This window comes from Carya illinoinensis, chromosome 16 (assembly GCF_018687715.1).
Source record: "Carya illinoinensis cultivar Pawnee chromosome 16, C.illinoinensisPawnee_v1, whole genome shotgun sequence".
NCBI lineage: Eukaryota > Viridiplantae > Streptophyta > Magnoliopsida > Fagales > Juglandaceae > Carya > Carya illinoinensis.
The window spans coordinates 30,374,777-30,399,720 of NC_056767.1; the positions used below are offsets into that span (position 1 = coordinate 30,374,777).

Genomic DNA, 24,944 nt, shown 5'->3' on the forward strand with positions numbered 1-24,944 from the left:
CTCCACCGGGATAATACCTCATCCCGGCTTGGGGTCGTGATACACACGCACCCGTAAACCACTCACGCCAATACACAGGCTTTTCACACAATTCCACAAACACACGTGCATGCACCATGCAATGCCATAACAATGCATAATCAAACAACATAAAACAATTAAACAGACAACTCCGTCCTCCATCCATCCGACCCCCGAAACTCCTCGGACTCAGTCCGAAATCAACAACCAACAACAATAAATAAATTGAATGAGTGATATATATTTAAATCAGAAATAGGGTTTGAAAAATACTTACAGCGCTATATGGCAATTTTAGAAAACACGCGGCGTTGCAAACGGCGCCGGAAAAGCAACGTCACAGTGAAAATTCACTGTGGCCGTGGGTTGTGAAAAATCCACTTTTGAACGGGGACAAACTAGGACACGAAATTGATAGGGAATGGTCTAGGGATGGTTGTGAAGTTATTGGAAGTGATGAACGGCCGTGGGTGGCGGCGGAATCGCCGGAAAATGGCCAAAAAACCCAAATTGGAAACTAAGCTCGTAGGAGCTGTTCCGGTGGTCGTTGGAGGCCGGAAATGGGTGGATTAGGACGGCAAGGAGTCGGTGATGAAGTGGTGAAGAAGTGGTGGCCGGAGGTGGAGCAACGGTGGCGGATCGGAGCAAAATCCGTGCGCCCTTCTTGGAGCTTTTCCGGCCAAAGGGCCGGCCGGTTGGGAGTGGGCTTTGGAGGGGTGGTGCGCCGGAGGGAGGGGAAGAAAATGGGACTGGTGGCGAGCCGAGTGGTGGCCGGACGGCGGTGGGCTGGTAGAGAGAAGGTATCGGCGTGAGGGAGAGGGAGGAGAGAGAGAGAGCCGATCGGGGGGGGTTCGGACGCGGGAAAGAGAAAGAAAAAAAAGAAAAAGAAGAAAAAAGAAAAAGAAGGGAAAAAGAAAAAAGGAAAAAAAAAAAGAGAAAAAGGAAAAAGATGTGAAAAGAAATGAGGTCCAATCCTCACTCCGGGAAAACGAAACAAACCGCCGGAAAAGATTAAAAACCACAAAAACAACTAAAAGAAATAAAACACAACATCAATTAAATTAAAAACCAATTTTAAAACGCAAATAAATTAAAATAAATAACTAATATATTAATTAAAATAAAAACAACCATTTCAGCGAAAATACACTCAAAGGCGGGTCATCACATTTAATATGGTTAATGTCAATATTAACACATGGTAGATTGACTCTGGATCAACAATCCACATTTCAAATTCCTTGTAGGGTTTGCAAAACCTAAGGAAGCCGGTGGAAAGTGAGCAAAACATCTTATCAGGAAACAAGATGGGCTCGCATGTGGAAGTTATAGGAATTTGCTATTTAATTTTGAGTATTGGATTTGTTTTGAAGTTAGAAAAGACCTTTTATGTTTCAAGTTTTTCAAGAAATATTATTTCAGTTTCAAAGCTTGTTATTTTTTAATATTCCTTTAATTTTTCAAATTCATCATTTAGTTTATTTTATAAATTTGATTGTGTTGGAAATGGAACATTGTCTAATGGTCTTTACTACATTAATTTACAAAACAATACCACTTATGATTCAATGCATGTTCACACTGGCACTAATAGATGTGTTATCAATGAGAATTCCTCAAAATTGTGACACCGGAGATTAGGTCGTATCTCCATAGAAATAGTTAAAAGATTAGTAAATGAATGACAACTAAATACTCTGGATTTTACTGATTTTGAGACTTGTATGGACTGTATAAAGGGAAAGCAAACCAACAAGTCAAAGAAATGTGCCAATAGAAGGTCGGACATATTAGAAATCATACATACTGATATATGTAGTCCAGATATGGATTCACATGGTCAGAAACACTTCATCTCTTTTATAGATGATTACTCATGATATATGTATCTCTACATGCTTTATAATAAGAATGAAGCATTAGACGCCTTTAAAATCTTTAAGGTTGAAGTAGAGAAACAATGTGGTAAGCAAATTAAGATAGTGAGATTAGATAGAGGTGGAGAATATTATAGTAGATACACAGAGGATGGACAAACACCTGGGTCATTTGTAAAGTTTCTTCAAGAGCATGGTATTCTTGCCCAATATATCATGCCTAATTCACCGGACCAGAATGGTGTAGCAGAAAGAAGAAACCGAACATTATTGGACATGGTGCGGAGTATGTTTAACAACTCCAATCTTTCTAAATCCTTGTGGCCTGAAGCACTTAAGACAGGAGTATATATATATTAAACCGAGTTCCAACCAAGGTTGTTCCTAAAACACCATTTGAATTATGGAAAATTTGGAAATCGAGTTTGCGACATATGCGCGTTGGGGGATATCCATCTGAAGTGAGAATTTATAATCCACAAGAGAAGAAGCTAGACCCAAGGACCATTAGTGGGTATTTCATTGGATATGCTGAAAGGTCTAAATGTTACAGATTTTATTGTCCATCTCATAGCACTAGGATTGTGGAATCAAGAAATGTAAAATTTCTTGAAAATGACTTGATCAGTGGGAGAGATCAAACCAGGAACATAGTTTCTGAAAATGATAATTTAGAATCTCAACCTTCCACCTCAAGTGATAGATTGGTTATTATTATTTACAGCACCCCTCAAGTACAAACTGGTGTTGAACAATCAATCGTTGAAGTTTCACAAGCTGCTGACAACATTCTAGTAGATCAAGTGGTTCAAGAGTTGCCAAGAGCTTTTGAACAACAAGTTGAACCACATACTTCTTAAGGATATGATGGTACAACATTAAGAATATCTATTATGCCCAGGAGATCAGCAATTCCTGATGATTATGTTGTGTATCTACAAGAGTCTGACTAAAACACTGGAGTAAAAAATGATCCCGAGTCATTTTCACAAGCCATGAGTTGCAAAGAATCGGAATTATAGTACAATGCCATGAAAAAAGAAATGAATTCTATGAAGAGTAAAGGAGTATAAGATCTTGTTGAGTTGCCTAATGGGATAAAAACCATTGGATGTAAATAGGTTTTTAAGATAAAAAGAAAACTTATTGGGTAATATTGAGATATATAAGGTAAAACTAGTTGCTAAAGGATTCACTCAGAAAGAATGAATTGATTACACAGAGACTTTCTCTCTTGTATCTAAGAAAGATTCCTTGCTCGTTATTTTGACATTAATAGCCCTTTTTGACTTAGAGTTGCAACAAATGAATGTGAAAACGGCATTTCTCAATGGAGATCTAGAGGAAGAGGTTAACATGAAATAACCTGAAGGATTCCCCTCTAGTGATGGTGAGCAATTGGTTTGCAAGCTTAAGAAGTCCATATACGGTGTAAAACAGGCATCCCGTCAATGGTATTTGAAATTCCATAATATAATTTCTTCATTCAGTTTTATAGAAAACATAATGCATCAATGTATATATCAGAAGGTCAGTGGGAGTAAAATATGTTTTCTTGTTTTGTATGTGGATGACATTTTACTAACAACCAATAACAAATGTATGCTACATGAGGTGAAAAAATTTCTCTCTAAAAATTTCGATATAAAGGATATGGGTGAGGTTTCTTTTGTCATTGGCATTAAGGAACGTTCATTAATAAAGTTTTAGAGAGATTTCAAATGAATGATTTTTCACCAAGTGTAGCCCCCATTGTGAATGGTGATATGTTTAATTTGAACCAATGTCCAAGGAATGACCTTGAAAGAGAACAAATGAAGAACATTCCATATGCTTCTACTGTTGGAAGCCTAATGTATGTTCAGGTCTACACAAGACCCAACATTGTATTTGCTGTAGGAATGTTGGGACGATATCAGAATGATCCAGGTTTAGACCACTGGAGAGCTACAAAGAAAGTAATGAGATACATTCAAGGAACCAAAGACTACATGCTTATGCATAGACAGACTGACAATCTAGAAGTAATTGGCTACTCAGATTTTGACTTTACTGGCTGTATTGATTCATGCAAATCAACATCAGAATACATTTTTTTATGACCGGTGGAGCTGTATCATGGAGGAGTGTCAAGCAGACTTTGATTGCCACTTCCACTATGGAAGCTGAGTTCGTCTCTTGTTTCGAGGCTACTTCACATGATGTATGGTTTAAGAGTTTCATCTCTAGACTTAGAGTCATGGACTCTATCACTAAGCCATTGAGAATATATTGCGATAATTCAGCTGCTATTTTTATGGTCAAGAACAACAATAGTGGGAGTTGAAGTAAACATAGGGTTGGACCAAGAATAAACATAGGGTTTATTCATTAAGAAATTGTTGCCACATAAATTATGATATTTAAGAAATAAATACATAGTAATACATGGAAAGGTAATAGTCGTCAATTGAGGACTTATCACCATTATTCATGTACTTATTACTTATTACAGATTATCGATGAGTTTAAGATGAGACATTAGATTAGAAGTGTGAACCAAGTGGGAGAATGTTGACTATTTTTCATGGAGACCATTTGTAGGAACGACTCTCCAGCTCCCCTTGATTTTAGGAGCTCTTGAAATGGTCCACATCTGAGTCTTCATCATGTTTGTAGAACGTTGGAACTGCCCATGATAAATTGAACACGTGGGACACGTAACCACTAAAGTTTGATGGAAGCTTTGGCTGTAAATAGTACGGTTTGGTCCCCAAACTCACTCAACTCAATCCCTTCAGTCTTGCACCATCTAAATAGAGTGAGTAGAGCTTGGAAGTGCCAAAACGAGAGAGAGAAACAATGAGAAAGTATGAATAAGCATCAAAGGCTGGAAGTACAATTTCTTGTATATTTTCAGTTTTGATTCTTATTAAGTGTTTAATTCCGCATTATAGAATCATTATTAAGCTCACATTGGTGTCACATCTCAGTCCTTCTATATTAAGTTATTGATGCATTCTCTTGAATGCTGTAACTTAACTGCCTCTTTTTCCTTCTTGATCATATGGTTGTCGATTTCAATAGTATATAGTAATTAAAATAAGCATCTGATAATAGGACTTAGGCACTCAACAGAATCAGAAATCAGAAGTAGACTTGTTTGCATGCCTAGTATGTTATGAACCACTGATAAGGAAAGGTCCCCCAGGTACTAACTTGTAAGTTAGAATACATAATGTGATACCTGCAGGTACATATGCTTGTTTTGTTTTTTGGATGTCTCTTGCAACTGGTTCAGATTTTATTGTCTCTTTTAGCCTGGACGTTTGGCTTAATACCTTTGAACCCTGCAGTCCAGAAATTTACCTGTCTGGTTTCAAATGTATAAGATGCAATAAGTCATTCTCCACAAAAGACATCTATCTTGATCTTGCAGTTACTATTGGTTTGAGGGGATACAATGAGTCAAACCAACTATGAATGAGCTATTCTGGTACACCTAAAGTGATTTTCTATTCAGAAAAGACAATGAAGAGAATTTCATGACTTTTGATGCTTGTAAAATTGATTCTATATAAGCGTTTAGATGAATATTTTATGAACAGAAGCCATCATTTCAGACTGATAGGAAAAAGATAGATTCCAAACCCAGTTTCATTGCTTGATACTTTTCTCTAGATGCTTTTCCAGATCTTATTATCTTTTAAAGAAAGTGTATTATACTGCTTATTTATGCCAATGGCCTTATGACCAAATGGCACTACCCCTGGTCCTTTGGGATCATGGGTTATCCCTAAAAAATTTGCCTGGCATAAAAGGTGTATTATGCTGCTTATTTTTTTGCTGGATTTTGATCAAGTGTTACAAAGTGAAAAGTAGACCATGTTTTGGATATTAGATTTTGCGATCTCTTATCATGAGTTATTTGGATATGTCTTACCTCTGGAGCTTGCACCTTTGTAGGAGTCCACTTGTTTTATTCTTGTATGAAAGAGGGCTAGAGGCTAGTGTTAGAATTTCAATAGAAGTGGGTTCCCTAGGCCTGATGAAGAGGTATGCTTTTGTTGGCTCTTAGTATGGTTCAAATGTACCAATTTCTACAAAATGCTTCATGTGGGTGATTCTTAAGATTGAACAAGCAATGGAAGCAACTTTATTATATGTTGGTTTATGGAGTCTCATTATGATCTTGAAAAGATAATGTATCCTTTAAATTGTATATTCATCTGATGGAGTGTAATTAATCTCAAGCTATTATTGTAATAATGCATCATTGTTTTACCAAGTCCATTGCATTCTATATTTTACTAATTATTTAGAATTTCATATCCAGTGCAGTTACAAATGGCTCGAGAGTACTTCAAATCTTCCGAAGGTGATCTTCTAGTAGATGTTAGCTGTGGGAGTGGTTTGTTTTCTAGAAAGTTTGCCTAATTTGGAACCTATTCTAGAGTCATTGCACTTGACTTTTCTGAAAATATACTTTGTTAGTGCTATATGATTTCATCAAGAGTGGTGACACTCTTTTAAATATGTAAGTTCGTTTAAACTTTGTAGACTATCTGGTTATGGTTGTTAGAGCATTCGATGATCAGTTGAGAGAATCAAGGAAATCAGATCACTCAAGCAATTGTACTGAAGCTGAAGAGCAGTTAAGAGAATTAAGGGAGAAAACATCGGATCAGATCAGAAGTGGTGAAGCAAACGATCCATTTCCAGACTTTCCTCATTATGTTTTGATTCAAACAATGGGATAAAGTTAGCTATAAAATGTATTTTGAACTCCTTAATTTTCTAATGTTTGTTACATGTAATATGCTATAAATACAACATAATGAAATACAAACGGCAAGCAAGCCAATCAGTTCAAACTCTCTCTTCTCTGTTTTACTTCCCTTGTTTATAATTCTTACAATGGCTTCTGCAACATAAAAGCATTTGGTATTCATATATGGGATATTATGCAGTTATCTTGCTGTTGTAAGGGCAGATGTTTCTAGGCTTCCCTTTTCATCAAGCTCAGTTGATTCTGTTTATTCTGCGGCAGCCTTGCATTGCTGCCCATCTCCTCATAATGTTGTAAATATAGTTTCTTCCTTTAATTTTCTTCTGAAGTTTGTCAGTGGTATGGCTAACTGGGCTTTGGGTAATTGTCAACCATTCCTCTACTTCAAGCCAATAATAATGTTTCCACACTATGTACATTTAGAATTGAGTTGGTCTGAGTTGCTCAATATTTGACATGGATGCACAAAAAATATGGAAATGTTGGCTCAAGTTTGGATCTTTCCACATGTCGGGAGACTAGTATGTGTGGAATGGAATGACTACACATATCGAGAGACTAGTTTGATTTCTAGTATGTGTGTAATGGAATGACTACACATGTCGGGAGACTAGTAAACTGTTTAAAGAGCCTGGATAACTTGCTGAAAAAAAGTCGTGTTTGTTATGATTTAAAACATTTAAAGAAAAAAAGATTATTTCTGTTTTCCTGTCCGCCATCATCGGAAAGACCGTGAGAAAAACCATGTCATGCTGTATTTTTAATGTTCTATTTTCTCTTGTTACATGGATTTATCCCTGTTAAAAGTACATGTTGAACAAATGATATTCCAAATGCATATACTTGTCAGGTTGCCGAAATCACTCATATACTGCAAAGTGGTGGAGTTTTTGTGGGAATCACATTTTTGCGGTACAATTCATCCACTCCCCGAATATTACGCTCTTTCAGGGAGGTAATACTTGTTCAATGCTTTCTGAGTCTGATCAATCATAGACATATATAAATCCTACTTGGGTGGTTTTAATATATTTTCATGGACTGCATGTGCTTCATTGGCTTGGCGATTTTCTAATTGACAGAGGCCCTGTAAATATTAAACTAGTCTTACCATTTGACCAATTGCAAAAGAGCTGCAGTGGATCCATATTGAGATTTGGTTGTGTTTCTTCTCATAAATGAGAAAGAGCTCTCAAATGAAACTTCTTCACTAACATAATTGTAATCCCTAAACAGTCCATACCATTCCATTATAACTAAGAAATTTTTTTCCTGGGGTCTAATCTATATTCACCTCTTAAAAGAGAAGTCAATCTAGTGTGTTATTCTTAATTGCTTGTGCCATGGAGAATCATTCTCCATGAGAATGTGCACCTATAACCAAATGACTTTCCATTATATTGTCATATTCCCACACTCTTCTTTCTTGTATTTCACGACCCAAAAGTTACTTTTTGGTCAGAGACTACTACTAGTCTCAGGTGATGTCTGCCTTAGCTGTCCATCTATGGGTGGATCTATTACATAATTGTTCAAGCAATCATGGGATCTAAGAATGTTTTGATGGATAGTTTAATTAACAACTCTTATATGACATCAAGGCTGATATTTACCGTGTATTTTTCCTGAGGGGCAGAGGATTCGGCAGAACTATAACTACTTGACAGAGGAAGAGATCAAGGACTTGTGCACATCATGTGGTCTTACAAACCATTCTAGCAAAATTCAGCATTTTTTCATCATGTTTTCTGCTCAGAAGCCTCAAAACTAGTTTTGATGTATTTGATTTTTCATTTTTCCGTACCTGCCTTTTTAAATTTCATCCTATTTTGTGGCTTTGCATTAATAGGTTTAAAATAAGCAGGCCTGATAATGTGATGACGTGGGGGTAGCTGTGAAGTTATTACCAAGAGTGAAAATGGCAATAGCTTAGTGTCTAGTTTAGGGGAAAAATATCTGTGATATTGGTCAGATTTGTTGTGCGTAAAGGCCAAATAGAAAGCCATGCATTCTATTATTGATTAATGATTATGGTGTGGAAACGTGATGGACCAATATATACACGTAGTAAATCAATGAGCGAATTGGCAAATTGGGCTCATTTTTGTGTTGAAAAGCAGACCAAGTGAAACAATTTTGTGTACCAGATTCACTTCCGAAAAGGACCGGGTTCATGATATGGGGAGGGGAGGGGAGGGAGAGTGTGATTCAGGCGTTCTTTCTACAGAACAACTCCCACTACCATTATCACCAACAATGCTATGATATTATACCAAAATGAAGGGTGAATGAGATTTAGGGGTAAACAATGAAAAAATCGTCCATGTGTGACACAGCCCTTATAAGCAAAAGAGCATGCAACTACGTCTAAACAATGAAAACTCATGGTGAAGTTGTCCAGCCATATATGTGTGTGCATTCTTTTCTGTCCAACCCTTTAAAAACAAAGAAAAAGTTGGTCATCATCCTAGTTTTTTAAAAAAATACAAATTTAAAAGAGTCTTACACATGACCAGTGGCAGAGAGACCCCACGTGCGGCTCACACGCTGACAGACCTTCCATATGTTCTTTGTATAATATTAGCCTGATCAAACTTCTCTTTAAACGTCCGATCTTTGACCTTTGACCACCAAACAAAAAGAATATTATCGGGGAATATTTGGTCATTTCCTAAGCACTAGCCTTTGCTTTAAATTATTTCACAAGTCTTGCACGTGGCCGGGTTTCTTGCTTTGAATAAATAATTCCACGATCCTGCTTTTCATGGCACGTGGAGTACTTGGCTACCTCTTTAATTTGTTGCAAATTAAGCATTTTCTTTTTAGTTTTAAAGATGTTTAATTTTACTAATTGTTAAGTCATGATTTGATTATTATTAACCGATCCAACGCATGCAATTATAAACTTTCTTTGGTCGGTGCTGCTAATCATCTTGATCTACATCATGCAGCTTTTACCGTCCAAAAGTTTACTTCCATCCTAGATTTTCAGATTTGCAGGCCGGCCGGGGCTTTGATTACTTTATTAATTTCTTTTTTCGTTTTGGTTTCTTTTTGTAGATTTTTTTTTTCGTCTATGTTGCAAATGGGTATCAAAATTGCCCTAAAAAAATTAAAAAAAAAAAAAACGGGTGTCTAGATTTAACATTTTTCTCATCATATGGCTTACATTTTCTCCTGGAATAGGTCTTTTAATTTGAAAAAGACTACAAACATTGGGTAAAGGTTTGCGAGCTATTCAAATTGTGGCTCATACTTGAGCTAGCTAGAGTCACATATATATGATAAGATAGTACTATTAATTATATTTTTTTATTTTTCCAGAACATGAGTACTAATTATATTTTTGTTGGAATTGTAAATAACATATATACCCGGCCAAAACACTATTATTGCGGAATGCTTTTACATGAAGTACTGCTATAATTAAAAAGGTATCGCAATATTGGTCTAATTTGAATATTATTGTAATATGGACTAATGCATGGGTCTCACAAGTTATAGTACTCATCATGCGCTGTAAACAGTACACTTCTATTTTGTCAGTAATACAACTCGATCTTAAGGAAATGATCAAAGGATCGGAGAATAAGAAAGATCAGAAAAGTTCCTATCATGAGTATACGTACGTTTACTGATTTAAACATTAATCCAAATTAAATATTAATCCACATATTTAATTAATTGCATATACTGATCACCTCGATGATCTACTCATGTAGATTTTATAATTAGCCTATATATAATTAAGAAACAATATTAATAGTTCTAAAACCTTCCTTGCTCGATCGAACAATCTAAATTTCAAACTCTAAGCCCAAATTCCTTCCTGATCTAGATTCCAAAATTAATATCAATGTAAAGATTTTATTATATATATATATATATCTATATGACTGTAAATATCATTTCTTAAGATAATATGTCTGACGCAGCACAATCCTATTAATTAATAATGTTTAGTCATAGAGGCTCAACAAGCGAGGTCGCCCTCAAAATTAGCATTAAAGCCCCCGTTTTAAATCGGGTCATTAATTTTGCTTACTAGTGCTTAGTGAGTTGTTTTTGTCTGTCAAATGTTTGTGCATGACGAGACCACAATAATGGTATTATTATTAATTAGGCAACAGCTAGCTTAGCTTCTTAGTGGAGTGGTTGGCTTTTTATGTTGCCATGTTTGATTACCCAACAACCGGGTTTCCTTGTACATGTCTTAATTTGTTGTGGCTTTCTTATTATCATCGTGTCAATGTTTAGGCCAGTGATGCCGGAGCATTAATTGGTGATTCTGGCCGGCCGATACACGGAATTCCGAATTCGATCGATACCTTTTTTAGTGTTGCGAAACAGCGCGCACTTGCATGCTGGCTTTAGTCAACAATTGCATATGTATAGCATCAGATTATTCATGCATGAAATGTGTTTAATTGGTTACCTATAAGAAGACTTAATTTGAATATTATAAATTAGATTTGATTCCTAGGACTAATGACATATATACAGAACTCTAGCTATATATATATATGCACCATATATGCAGCCAGTACGTAGCATTTGTACCAAATGATCCAGCCCCACAAAGGGCACGCAAGGATAGTTTGTTTCCCAGGTTCGACCTAGTCATGACACCCAACCGAGGTACATGATATGCGGGCGCGCACACAATATTAATATATATATGTACGTATTAATCTTGGTTGGGGTTGAAAATTGCAACCAAACTGATTAGAAACCTCGTCATCATGAAATTCATGTGTTGACTTATACACTCAGTATCTCAGTGAAGTTTCCAGCCCAAAACTTGTATTAATTGCTTCATATACGTAACGCGATTGAAGGAGAAGGTTAATTAATTCTTATTTTTAATTTCTATATATTTATGATTTTCTAATATTTTTTTTTATCAAATTAACCACTATAGTCAATATAATCTCACAATTAAATACCATTCGAGTGGCATATGCATATATATATATATATATATGTACTAGTGCTAGCTCTAGTACTTATCATCAGCTTATTACTTCGCTTTGAAGTCATACGAATAACTAGCTATTAATTAATGTTAGGAATAATAACTGAAAAGTACAGAACAGTGAGCGATCGATGTGCAGAAAGACAACATCTAGCGAACAATACTAATTATATATATATATATATTTAAAAGAGAAAAATAAGACTTTTTTAATTTATAGTACAAAAATTATAAATTTAATTTGAAACTTATGCCTAACATTAATACTTTGCATTAACCCGACACACTGTATCGATGACCAATTACTTTTTATCTCATTTTTGGCAATTACTTGGCTCGTAGGTTGACAAACGTATAACTTTCGTATACATATTATACGCACACACATATATATTTCTTTCTCTGTTTCAAAGTCCTAATGCAAATGGTTCCGACCAATTTCACCAATTAAATACGAGAATCAAAGAAGATAAAATAGGCATGCAGCGCGCTCCTAATTCAAGAAGATCAGTTTGTTTAGTTTAGAACTTGAGCTCTCTAGCCAAGGAGATCATTACAAGAATAATTTTAATTAAAAGTTATAAAAATGAAAAATAAAACTTGGAGACACGGGAACAGCGCCCACGTTCCCCCCATATCTTACTTCGTATATTAAATGTGCGCACACACACTCTCTCTCTCTCATATGGCAAGACCCCCTTATTGACAAAATGATGTGTACCTCTCCAAGTAATAAATATATCCCCTTTCCTCTCTTGTGAGCCTCCATAAATACTCATGTTCTCCTTGCCCTAGTCTCCCTCTCTCTCTCTTCCTCTCTTCCGATTCACACCGGCCCCTACGTTTGGAAAGTGCAGCTCAAAGGGAGTCTGCCGACTCTGAAACGTTTATGTGATCATGGTATGCTCTCTCTCTCTCTCTCTCTCTCTCTCTCTCAAAGTTTTTATATATGGACATATTCATGGGTGGTTTTGGTTTTGATGGCGCATATAGGCCGGAATTCAGAAGCCTGCATGGTTGGAAGCCCTCTACGCGCAAAAGTTCTTTGTTGGGTGTTCCTACCACGAAACAGCAAAGAAGAATGAGAAAAATATATGCTGTTTGGATTGTTGTACAAGTATTTGCCCCCATTGTTTGCCTTCACATCGATTCCATCGACTTCTTCAGGTTCGTCGTTATGTATATCATGATGTTGTCAGGCTCGAAGACCTTCAGAAGCTCATAGACTGCTCCAACGTTCAGGTTACCCAAGTTAAACAGAAGTTAATAATTCCAATTATAATTCCAACATATATATATAGATATTGCTAATTTTGCTGTAACTCCATTAGGCTTACACAATCAATAGTGCCAAAGTGGTGTTTATCAAGAAGAGACCTCAAAACAGGCAATTTAAGGGGTCCGGGAACTATTGCACTTCTTGTGACAGAAGCCTCCAAGAACCCTTTATCCATTGCTCTCTAGGGTGCAAGGTAATCTGGTGATAGAGTACGTTCTATATATTACGGTTAGATTAATTATAAGTAATAAAGTATTTTCATGATTTAATTAATTTCTTAGACATGCATATCCAATTAATAATTAAGGTTATAAACTAAAAATTGATAATATGATCATATACGTAGAGAGAATTTTCGTTTTTTGATTCCGAATTATGTATATATGTAGGTGGATTTTGTGCTGAAGCACTGTAAGGACGTCTCTCCATACCTGAGTACATGCCATTCTCTACAACTAAGCCCCGATTTCCTGATCCCACAAGACATGGGAGACGAGGAGATGACAAATGAGACACCTCATTCCACTCTTCTGGACTGTGAGTACGAACCTTCCACGGGCTCATCAGGGTCCGAGAATATGAGTCATCTGGCATACACTCAGAATAAAATCGTCAGGAAGAAAAGAAGCGGACTTTATCTGTGTGCAAGATCGGCTAATAGGGTTTCTGATCACGAGGACATGGGTACTAGCATGAGTAGTAGAAGAAAGGGCATACCGCACAGATCTCCTCTGTGTTAATTAGACAAAGCCAAAAATCATCACTTCTTATCACTAGCTACAGTTTGAATTTTATTTGATAATTTGACTGAATCCTTCAACAAATTAATTCTCTCTCTCTCTCTCTCTCTCTCTCTCTCTGAAAGTTGAATTTTATATATCATGTTAGTTTAGTTGCTTGGTCGGGGGTTTTGTCTTAATTGGTATCACGTGATTCCCAATTCCAAGTTATGGTCTGTACATTTTACTAAGGTTTTTCTTCATGAATATATTAATATAATATATTTATTAATAACGTTATTAAATATTGAGGTCCAGAATTAGAGTGTCTTTTCTGTACCACACATGCAATTGTTTATTAATTAGTACAGGCCGGCCGGCCAGATTCATTTGCACAAGTTTTTATTTATGGTATATTTATTCAATGAGTACTGCATGCAAAGACATTTTGTACACACCAAAAATACAAGGACGAAAAGGGAACACGTGAGTTGTCCTATAATTAATGTGCATAAACCGAAACAGAAATATAATTGATGTAATTGCTAAGCAGTAAGCCCTATATATAACCTTTGTCGCCTTCTCATGATGGAGCTACTAAAGGCGCTTCCTCTAACTTTGACTACTAGCTACTTTAATTACGTACGCCATCACTCTTGAGAGAGAGAGAGAGAGCGAGGGCTGTAATCTGACCAGTCAATCCTCCACAGTTTTAACATCAAGGATATATACATACACACAAAGACGAAAAGGTCACTGTATATCATTTATGATTGTTTCTGACCTGTAAAGTGTTTTCTTTTTTTTCTTTTGGTTTGTAAGGAAAAAGGAGAAGCCAACAGATGCGAGTTAGAGTACTCATGTTAGTGATTTCCGTTAATATTGCGGTATATTTAAGGGGAAATGCTACCTATCATTTTATATCACATATTTTATATATTAAAATATTATTTTTTATTTTTTTTATTTTTTATTTTATTTTATTCTTATTAAATTAATTAAATTATTCTATTTATCCTCTATACACTACATATTTATTATAAAAAAATAAAAAAAATTAAAATAAGTGTAGTGTGTGAAGTGTAAGGATAATAAGAAGAATTTTCTTATTTAAGGACCCCATTGTGTTACTCTAGTAATCTTTTTTTTTTTTTTTCCTTCAAAACGGAATGCTTGCGTTACTTAATCATAACTGTTCTTACATATAGAAAAGAGACTAAATAAACTTGAAAGCATTAAAAAAAACATCTGGTTCAAAAAGGTGGATCCTTGCCATAGTGGAACTCCAGAAGACATTGTGGTATCTTGATCCTGAGTATATTTTTAAACACTTAATTTGTAGATGCCCACTGCGCAATGGAATGCGCTCGTCGATTCTGCGATCGATGTACTTTAATTGCTTTCCAACTGTCAAATTTTTCAAACATTACTCTTGCATCATTTGTCATGGCTTCAATAATCCAGTCAGTATTTTTTGCATGGTTGTTCAAGCCTGAGATTACTACCAGATAGTCCCCTTCAATGACAATATTCATCCAATTTTTTTTTTTGATGCCATTCCGATACCTATAAGGGCTGCTAGGGCCTCACCACAGTTCAGGTTATAGCTTCTAGTGAATTGGGTTCTGCATCCTACAAGGTTACCTAGATGATCTCGACAGACAGCTAAGGTTGTACTTCTAGATTGACGCACAGCAACATCAAAAGAAATAGAAATATGATCTATAGATGGGGGACACCAATGAAGATTGTTGTCACTTTCTTTCCTATCCCAGGCTTGCCTATGCTCTTTGTAAATCCTGAGGACTTTTTCCACAAACAGATTGATTGAAATGGATTGAGACCCATGAATAATCTGATTCCTATAAAACCAAATATTATCCATTGCTATGATGGCAAAGAGTTGGAAAGAATGTAGGTCTTTAGAAGGAATGCAGAGATTCAAAGTCGGATCTAAAATAGTAAGAATCCAAGAAGAGATATCCTGTCCTACCACAGATTTAGAATCTAGAGGCCAGGATGATTGACGCCACAGAATCCTCGAGTAAGAACATGATAGAAAAAGATGGGAAATGGATTCCTCAACTGATTGATAGAGTGGACAGAGAGTTTGATCCTCAGAAAGAGAGAGATAAGGTTTCAACAAACTCCTGTGGGAAGAATGTTGTGAAAGACTTTCCAAGTGAAAATTTTAACCCGATCTTGCATGTGTAAGGATCATAACTTTTTCCAAATCTGAGGAGGATGCACGCTGTTTGAATCTTGTGATTGAATTGTGAGTGTTGCATAAGAAGATTTTACCAATAAAATACCACTGTTATGATGGATCCTTCTAGTTTTGTCTCTCAAGTTGGTGAAATTCGACTGTGCCAAAGGGATTTTTTCAATCTCTCTGACAGTTTCTTGAGAAAAAAGATTCTGGAGTAGAAGAGAGTTCCATCTTCTTGGTTCTTCAAGAGTAAGTTCAAAGATACGAAGCTTAGGATCTTTCAAAGTATTCATGGAAGCTGGTTCGGGAAAGGGGAGTGACTTTCTAGGGATCCAAGGATCTTTCCAAACTAAAGTGTCCACACCATTGTTGATTTACTTGCAGGAGCTTGCAATCAGAAAATCCTTTTGTTTCATCAAACTTTTCCAAAAAACCAAATCTGTGGGTTTGATTATGGCTTCCTGTCAGCTCAAGTTCCTCAGATAGATGTTTGAAAGAAAAGAGACCCATAGATTTGACTCATTGTTAAGAAGGGACCAACCAAACTTGCATAGAAGAGCCTTATTAAACTTCGATGTGGTCCTCATTCCTAAACCTCCCATTGATTTTGGTTTACAAATGGAATTCCAAGACTTAGGGGTGAAGTTATGAGATTTTTTCGAATCAAATCCCCACCAAAATCTCATAAGAGATCTATCAATGCTCTTTCCAACTTTCTTAGGAAAGAGAGTGCTGAACATAGAATAGGTTGGAAGCTTGCAACTGCTTTGATTAAACTAGTCCTGCCTGCTTGCGAGAGAAGCTTTGCTTTCCAACCTGTTAATCTATTTTGGATTTTGTCCTTGATATCTTCAAAGGGCTTTTGAATGTTATTATCTCTATTCAATAAGAGCCCAAGATACTTGAGATTTTTTGGGGAAAGTTTGAAGTTGAGAATCGATCTGATATCACGACTGATTTCCATGGGAGTTGATTTACTGAAATGAATGGAAGATTTGGTTCTATTGACTTTTTGACCCGACCATTCAGAATATTTTTCCAAGCAATGATGAAAGGAGTTGGCATTTGAGGTCGATGCATTATTAAAAAGAATGAGATCATCAGCAAAAAGAAGATGGGTTATGATGGGGCCATTACTTCCTAGCCTGATACCCTTAAGATGACCCAAGTATTCTTCCCTATTGATGAGTCTAGATGGGACTTCACTACCTATGATAAAAAGAAAAGGAGAAAGAAGGTCCCATTGTCTTTATCCTCTAGTAGGCTTAATAAAACCATGTGGTTCTCCATTGATTACAATAGAATAGGAGACAATAGTGATGCAAACCTTGATCCAGTTAATCCAGGTTGGTTGAAACCCTAGACATCTGAAGACTTTAAAAAGAAAGTCTCATTCTATGTAGTCAAAAGCTTTATCCATATCAATCTTTATCGCCATCAAACCTTTTTTCCTTTTGGTTTTTTTTCATAAAATGGAAATCTCTTGAGCTATGATCGTATTTTCTTGGATGAATTTTTCCGGAATAAAGGCAGATTGGAAGGGGGATATAAAACTAGTAAGAACTAGTTTTAATCTATTGGCCAGAATTTTTGCAATAATCTTATAGCACACATTAGAGAGACTAATTGGCCTAAACTGATTTACCGTGTTAGGGGAATCAGTTTTGGGAATTAGAACAATATGTGTGTGGTTAAGTTCTTGCAGGAAGGTCCCAATTAGGAAGAAATACTTGATGACATGAATGAAGTCTTCTTTGATGATCTCCCAGTAATGTTTGTAGAAAATACCTGTAAATCCATCTGGACCAGGGGATTTTGAAGGAGGGGTTTGCTTGATAGTGTCCATTATCACTACAAGAAAAACGGGTTTTTGTGACTAAAATTTAGTGACCAAAATGACTATTTCCGACAGTTTTTTTCATAATATGTATCTCGCAATCCGATGGAATTCTTCACAACATGTCATTGTTAGCTTGAGATATTTTTTTAGGGAAAAAGGTTCTCAAGGTTCTTAGGAGAATTGGGTTCAGAGGAAGTGAAGATCTATTTGAAATGGTCAAGAAACATATTTTTTATGGAATTTGGTTCACTTGTCCATTGATTTGAAGAGTCTTTGAGAAAAGAAATTTCATTCCTTCTTCTGCGCATAATGGCAGTCATGTGAAAGAACTTCGTGTTAAGATCCTTAGTGGTTAACCATTGCAATCTTGATTTTTGTTTCCAAAGAATCTCTTCTCTTTTCAATTGTTCATAAAGACAAAGCTTCAAGTTTTCCTCCAAATTCAAATTACTGTCAGAATGGTCCTCAAGTTGAACTTTTGCCAGTTGGCAATGGATAGAATTAATGGAAGATTGGATGTGACCAAAGCTCTCTTTATTCTAGATGCAAAGAGCTTTTCTGACAGTTTTCAGTTTTTGGGTGAGAATGAAGGAAGGTGATCCCGAGAAAGAGGTCTTCCAATTTTCTTTAATAACCGAGAAGCAATCTGGGTCTCTTGTCCAAAATTCTTCAAATTTGAAGGATTTACTTGATTTTTTGGCTGCAGAGGTATCCAGGAGGATAGGGGCATGGTCAGAAATGTGAATGGGCATGTGTTTGATTCTAGCATTTGGGAAGAGGAGATTCCAACTAGTGTTAGCAATGCCCCTATCAAGTCTTTCTCTGATGTGATTGAAACCAAATCTTCTGTTAGTCCAAGTGAATTTCAGACCTGCATATCCTAGGTCCCCTAATCCCTGTTGGTTCATGAAGAGTCTAAGACCAGAAGGATTTGAAGGAGAAGCAAAAGGTTTACCTCCTATTTTTTCTTGTTGACTGAGTATAGAATTAAAATCACCTAGAGCTAAAATAGGACCCGAAAAAGAAAAGGCAATCGAGTTGATTAAAGACCAGAATGGTTGCTTATCTAGAGGTTGGGCATGACAGTAAGCTAAAATTAAAAGCCACAGATTATACACTGGATCAGAGTAGACCAACATAGCAATAATATTACAACCAACATAGACCGATTCCACAACAACACCACGTCTCCACATACAAAGCAAACCTCCCCATTTCTTCGGGGGAGGCACATGTACAAAATCAAAAAAGCCAAGCCTATTTACAATACTAGCCGTATTAGCATCACTTATAAGAGTTTCAGATAGGAAAATTAAATCAAGATGATGCATCCTGATTTGGGCCCTCATCCCATTGCTAGAGGTCGGGCAAGTCCTCTACAATTCCAAGATAAAATTCTCATAACTCTGTTGGTGGCAGGTTTGGGCCCACCACCTCAGCCACTTGTGATTCAACAACTTCATTAGTAAAGTATTCATAGGGTTCGTTACCATCAGGTGCATTGTTTCCTTTTCCAGAATGATCTCCCTTCTTCTTGATCTTCTGCTGTTTCTTTTTCATCTTGATCAGGTTTTTGAGTTCGTTCTTCTTCGGGATCCATGTCTGATCAGCATCTTCAAAGTCTCCAGTTTCAGAAATGAAGTTATAGTCTGAAAAATTTGTTCTCAAAATAGCCACTCTCTTCTTCGGAGGAATTTCCGCACTATCATGATCAAGACCTCTCTTGGTAGTTTTGGCTAATGTTTCTCCAGATTGGTATGAGAGGGTGTTGTTCAAAATTGGTTCGGTCAATGGCTTTGGTTGTGCAGAAGGGATCTGTTCAGTCAAATTTGAAGAGGTGCATGAAGACTTAATGGTTTTGGGTTCATCTGGTGGGGTAGATTCTTTTTTCTTTGCGGAGTGCGATGGAGGATGGTACCGGGAAGGATTTGGAAGATAGGGGTTTAGTTGGAAGTAGGCTTGAGGGAATTCGCTCTGAAGCTCAGTTATGATGGGTCTGAGATTTGATGTCAGTTTATTTTCAATGGGCTTTTGAGTGGCAGCTGGGTCCATGTGATTCGGTTCCTTGAGAAAGTCAAAAGTCTTGAGGATTTGATGATAAACTGATGGGTTTGAGATTAGGCGGACATTGGGTTTTTCAACTGCTTTGTCTTTTGCTGGCATTTGTTTGTTGGTTTTCATAAATGGTATCCTGCTTTGCATTGAAGAGGGAAATGTTGGGAATGGAGGTGAGTAAATAGGTTGATCCTTGCAGAGGATCTTCTGAGTAAACTAAGATACGGGGCTCATATTGATCCTTTTGTCAGGTGCAATTATTGTTGGGCTGGTGGGATTAATTGTGTTGACAGAGTTTACGTCAGCCCACTGTTCATCTTCTCTTTCCTTTGGATTCCACTAGCTCAGGTTGAGTGAAGCTTCTAGTCGTGATTTTCCCTCCTTGTGATTTTTCCACATCTCATCATCTGAAATGCTAGCAAAAATATTGATGGTATTGCAGTTGTTTTCTAGTTTTGAGAAACAATTTACCTCGTCTACTACCATCTTTCCTTTCCCCTTACTGAAGAAAGTTTTGTCTGTTGATACTCTTGCTTGAGACATTATAATCCTTGGCTCACCTATACGAACAGGAGGGAGCATAGCTTTTAGTTGCTTCCTTACGCAAAGTTGAGATGCTGCTTGGAGCTCTGGTATCTCCTCCTGATAATGTTGAACCAGATTCTCATTTACTGTCATATTGACCTGAGGATGTCCTGATTGTGGTTGAGAATTCATCTCCCTCATTTGCCTCGGAATAAGCCTGAAATTATAACTTTCCGCTCTCATCCAAGGCCTATACTTTGATTCTTCTAGAATACCTGCATGTGATGGGCATGCTTGTATTATATGCCCCAGCAATCCACATGCGTAGCAGAACTCAGACAGACATTCATATTTGATCAAAATTTTCTTCAGCATTCTTCCTGGCCTATTTAGATTTAACCTTCCTGGAGCGGTTTTTTAATATCAATTTCCACTCTGATACGCAAATAACTCCTCAGTGTCACTCCAAAAATTGCAGCTTTATCAACTTCCAAAAGGTTACCGAGAACCTTCCCGATTCTTTCAGCATTATTGATAGTAAGCATTTCACGAGGTAGGCCATGGATTTGTACCCAGAATGCAGACTTGTACAGGTCCAGTTCTTGGATACTCAGTCCCGGAGGGTAGTTTTTGAAAGCCAAATGGTACCCTCTGAAATTCCATGGCCTATTTTCAAGGATTCTGTCTTTGTCTTTCTATGTTGGGAAAATAAATAGGAAGGTGTTCGGTTCTAAGTCATCAATTAAAAGCCCCTCAACAAAGCTCCAGACAGCTTTAAAAATATTGTGATAGGTGTTACGGTTGAGAGGTTTGGATGAAATCAACTTACCAACCAAAGTCAGGTATTGAAGATTTGCAGTACCAGCCTCCTGTTCTAGTTAGAGATCGTTCTAGGAAAGAGCTTTTCGCCTGACTGATAAGCTGCTCGATCTCCAGTTGATTTGTGATCAAGTTGTTGGTTTCAGTGCATATGCTTTTGTCAGTGGAACTTTTTGTACCTGTCACTAGGCCTTCTATGTTGGTACTTGGGGGATCAAAGAGCGAGAAAGGTGGGTTTGTGTGGGACATGGTGGTACTGGGAGAGGTTTAGGTGGACTGGTTTTCCTATTTGTGGAAAGAGTGTGGGGTTGGTTATGGTGAGTGAGGTTTCCAGCTGAGGAAAGATGATAGTGAAAACTACTCAAAGTGGAGTTGACTCATATTGTGTTGGAGAAGACTCATCCTAGAGAGAGCGGCTTTTTTATTATGAATGAGCAAATTGATATTGTTATTCTAGTAATCTGATATATATTTCTTAATTAAATCTCATGCACCAATTTTTGTTGGCTGGTATATGTTATATTAATGTATGGTAGGTCATGAGTCTTTCGATCTCACTTAATTGGCCTTTGCTTAGACGACTCATATATCTATGGACTATTATTACTTACGATCCTCTGTCGACCTAGTATGGGTCATCTAAAATTATTTGTCTCCATAGATCACAATGTTAATTTCTTGTATCGCGCGTGCATGGGGTTGAAACAAATTTACTTACTTTTAATTTACGCCCTCTCGCATAAAAAGTTTAATAGGCATTGGAGCGACGATGCATGTTAAGGATGTGTCCCACCACTTCAAACATAACCATTCACCTATAGGATATAAGAAAACGCCGGCATGATATATCTGAAAATACTCCAATACTTAAGTCAGTAAGAATCTTACTCAAGTAATTCAGAATTCAAATTAGATTGTCTTTGAGATTACCTGGTATATATAAAGGTTTCTCATTAAATTAGATCAGCACTATATGAGATCACACTCATGTGATGTCTATCTTGCGTAATGTTTATCAGCGTAGAATATCTCTAAGTAACCGAAACAACCACGTACATACATGAAGCTCGTACCCTCCCATGCAAGGTGGCGTGTAGCGTGTATATCTCTACTGGACATGGGTTCTCTAGTTTGGGGCGGTAGATAGAGAGCCTTTTTCTATTGGGCTAGAAGCACCAAATGGACCCTCCATTAATGCATGTACCGCATAAAACAATTATGAACATTTGATTTGCTATTTTATATATATATATATATATATATATATATATATATATATATTTGGATTGCATTGATCGAACTAAATTACATACATAAATCTTTGGCTCAAATATTTTCTCTTACTTTCATTTTTTTCTCGTACAACAATTCTAAGGACAACTAGAGTGCATCCCTGCCGTGGCATCGGCATACTGCCACGTCAGCTAATATTATTAAAAAAAAAAAAGGTATGAAAAGGCCTCGTTTTTCTCTCTAGAGCAAGGAAGTTCCGCTTCCCCTCTCTGCTCCTCACTACTTTGATCTTCTCTTTTTTCTCCATACACATCAAACAATTTTGTAGAAGAAAAGGCAAGATTTTCTTTCCTTCCAATCAAAATCATAGCAGAAATCTTGAGGGACTTGTAAATACCCACGGTCAAACAAGCTTTCGTAACACTTGGCGCCATGTCTTTTTTATTTTTTGTTTTATTTGTGTTACTATGATTCATTTTCTTAGCTTTCATTAGAATTCTGCTCTTTGTGGCTCTGATCTTAAAATTTGATCACTTTCTTTTTACAACAACGATTGCTTCAAGGTACTAATTAAGAAGCAAAGATGAATCCTGACAAGTTCACCCACAAGACCAACGAGGCTATCGCCACCACACATGAGTTGGCAATTAGTGCTGGTCACCCACAATTTACCCCTCTCCATCTTGCTTTTGCATTGATCTTTGATCCTAGTGGCATTTTCAGCCAAGCTATTGCCATGCTGGTGGCGATGAAGATGCTGTGAAGTTAGCGGAGAGGGTGTTGAACTAGGCATTGAAGAAAATCCCATCTCAATCCCCTCCCCCATATGAAACTCCAACGAGCACAAGCCTTATCAAAGCCATTCGTTGGGCACAAGTAGGGGTGACAATATGTGACACGACCCGTTCACCCAACACGATAATAGAGAGTTTGGGTTTAGTCTTAACGAGTTTATGCCAAAACAGGTTGACCCGTTAAGGCATGATTGTTTAACTGGATTAACCAAATCAACCCGTTTTGACACATTATAACCCATTATGACCTGTTAAAAAAGTTAAAATTACAATTATACCTTTATACCTAAAAGTAACATTTTTAGAATTTTAATTTTGATATTTTTATTATTTGGATTGTAATTTTGAACTTGTAGTTAGTTTTATAATTTTTATAGATATTATGATTTTAATATTTATATAAAATTATACTAAATTTAATCTAGTCAAAGCCATCTATTCAATCCATTTACATAAAATGGGTTGAAACAGATTGACACAACATGACTCGTTATATTAATGGGTCGTATTAGGATTTGATATTTTGACACAATAAGTTTAACGGGTCAGGTTCAAATTTACCCATAAGGTATAATATATATGCTTTGACACAATATAAACACGACTCGTTAACATAATTTGACACCTCTAGGCACAAACGGCCTAGAAAGTTCATGGGGATACTCATTCGTCTATTGATTTTCTAATTCTTGATTTTTTGGATTTGAAACCCTAAGGTTTGATGCGTGGGTTCGAGCCTTGAGGTTCATGGATCTAAGGAGAAGATACTGGCTGACTGGTTGTGGCTTTGTGGGGAAGACGACATGGATAGAGAAGAGGGTTTCGATGGGGATGGAGGCTGGCTTCGTGGGGGAATGCGAGTTTCGATGGGGGGATTGGAGGCTGGCTTCTTGGGAAAGACGATGGGGATGGAGAAGATGAATCAACTTCTATCTTAGAATGGAATGAGGGTTTCGAATCTACTACATCTTCTTTGTTTGGGAATTAAAATACAAAACGACATCGTTTGGTAATGTGCCATGTAAGACATGATGCCGTGGCAGGGACACATGTCGGTTGTCTATAGACTTTTTCTTTCTCATAATATGATTATACGACACTAAGTACGATCCTCATGCATGAATACTGTCTACGTGGGGGCCATTCGATCAGCAAGCGTTCAAAGGTTCCAAACATGAATTTGAATTCAATAGTTAAGCAAATGAAAACTATTTACCATACTTTTGTTTACTACTTTGAGATAGTACGATATTGTTCCATATATATATATATATATATATATATATATATATATTATGGAAAAGGACTTCATTTCATTCTATAAAAGCAAAGTTACAGCTGTGACTAATGAATACAGAAAAATCTAGATTACAGGTTAAACTACTCATCTGTTTGGGGCAACCCCACACACAAATTTATTTATGACGGACATTGTCTTAACTTCTATACCCTCTCAAATGGCAAAACTTATTGGGATTTCAATCATGGATTGTCTGAGAGTATAACACTCTGTAAAAATATAGATAACCCACCCCCACCCTCCACAGGATGAGAGGGATGAACCATCCCCATCCTCCAAAAGAGGAGAGAGACAGAACACCCGATCCTCCAAAAGTAGTAGTGAGACGAAAAAATGAAATAGCCTATTCATTTTTATTATTAACCAACACAAACAACAAAACTAAACTACACTAAACTAGAAACACTGAAACTTAACATAGACCGACTAAAACATAAAAGACAACAAAAATGTAAAACACATTAGAAAACATAAATGTAAAACACTAAGCGGGGGGCTGTATAACATGCATTGCCCTGGGACAATGTAGA

The 24,944-nt window shown here is 36.7% G+C and overlaps 1 protein-coding gene and 1 pseudogene across 1 annotated transcript; both read left to right on the forward strand.

Annotated features, from left to right (window-relative positions):
- The first annotated feature begins 3,712 nt into the window (after nucleotides 1–3,712).
- LOC122299036 lies at nucleotides 3,713–8,723 on the forward strand (annotated as a pseudogene).
- A 3,614-nt stretch (nucleotides 8,724–12,337) lies between these two features.
- Nucleotides 12,338–13,823, forward strand: LOC122299518 (protein RGF1 INDUCIBLE TRANSCRIPTION FACTOR 1-like). The gene is made up of 4 exons (XM_043109876.1): nucleotides 12,338–12,541; nucleotides 12,635–12,883; nucleotides 12,973–13,113; nucleotides 13,310–13,823. The coding sequence occupies exons 1-4, from the start codon at nucleotides 12,539–12,541 to the stop codon at nucleotides 13,658–13,660; spliced, it is 744 nt and encodes a 247-aa protein (XP_042965810.1). The 5' UTR covers nucleotides 12,338–12,538; the 3' UTR covers nucleotides 13,661–13,823.
- The last annotated feature ends 11,121 nt before the right edge of the window (nucleotides 13,824–24,944 follow it).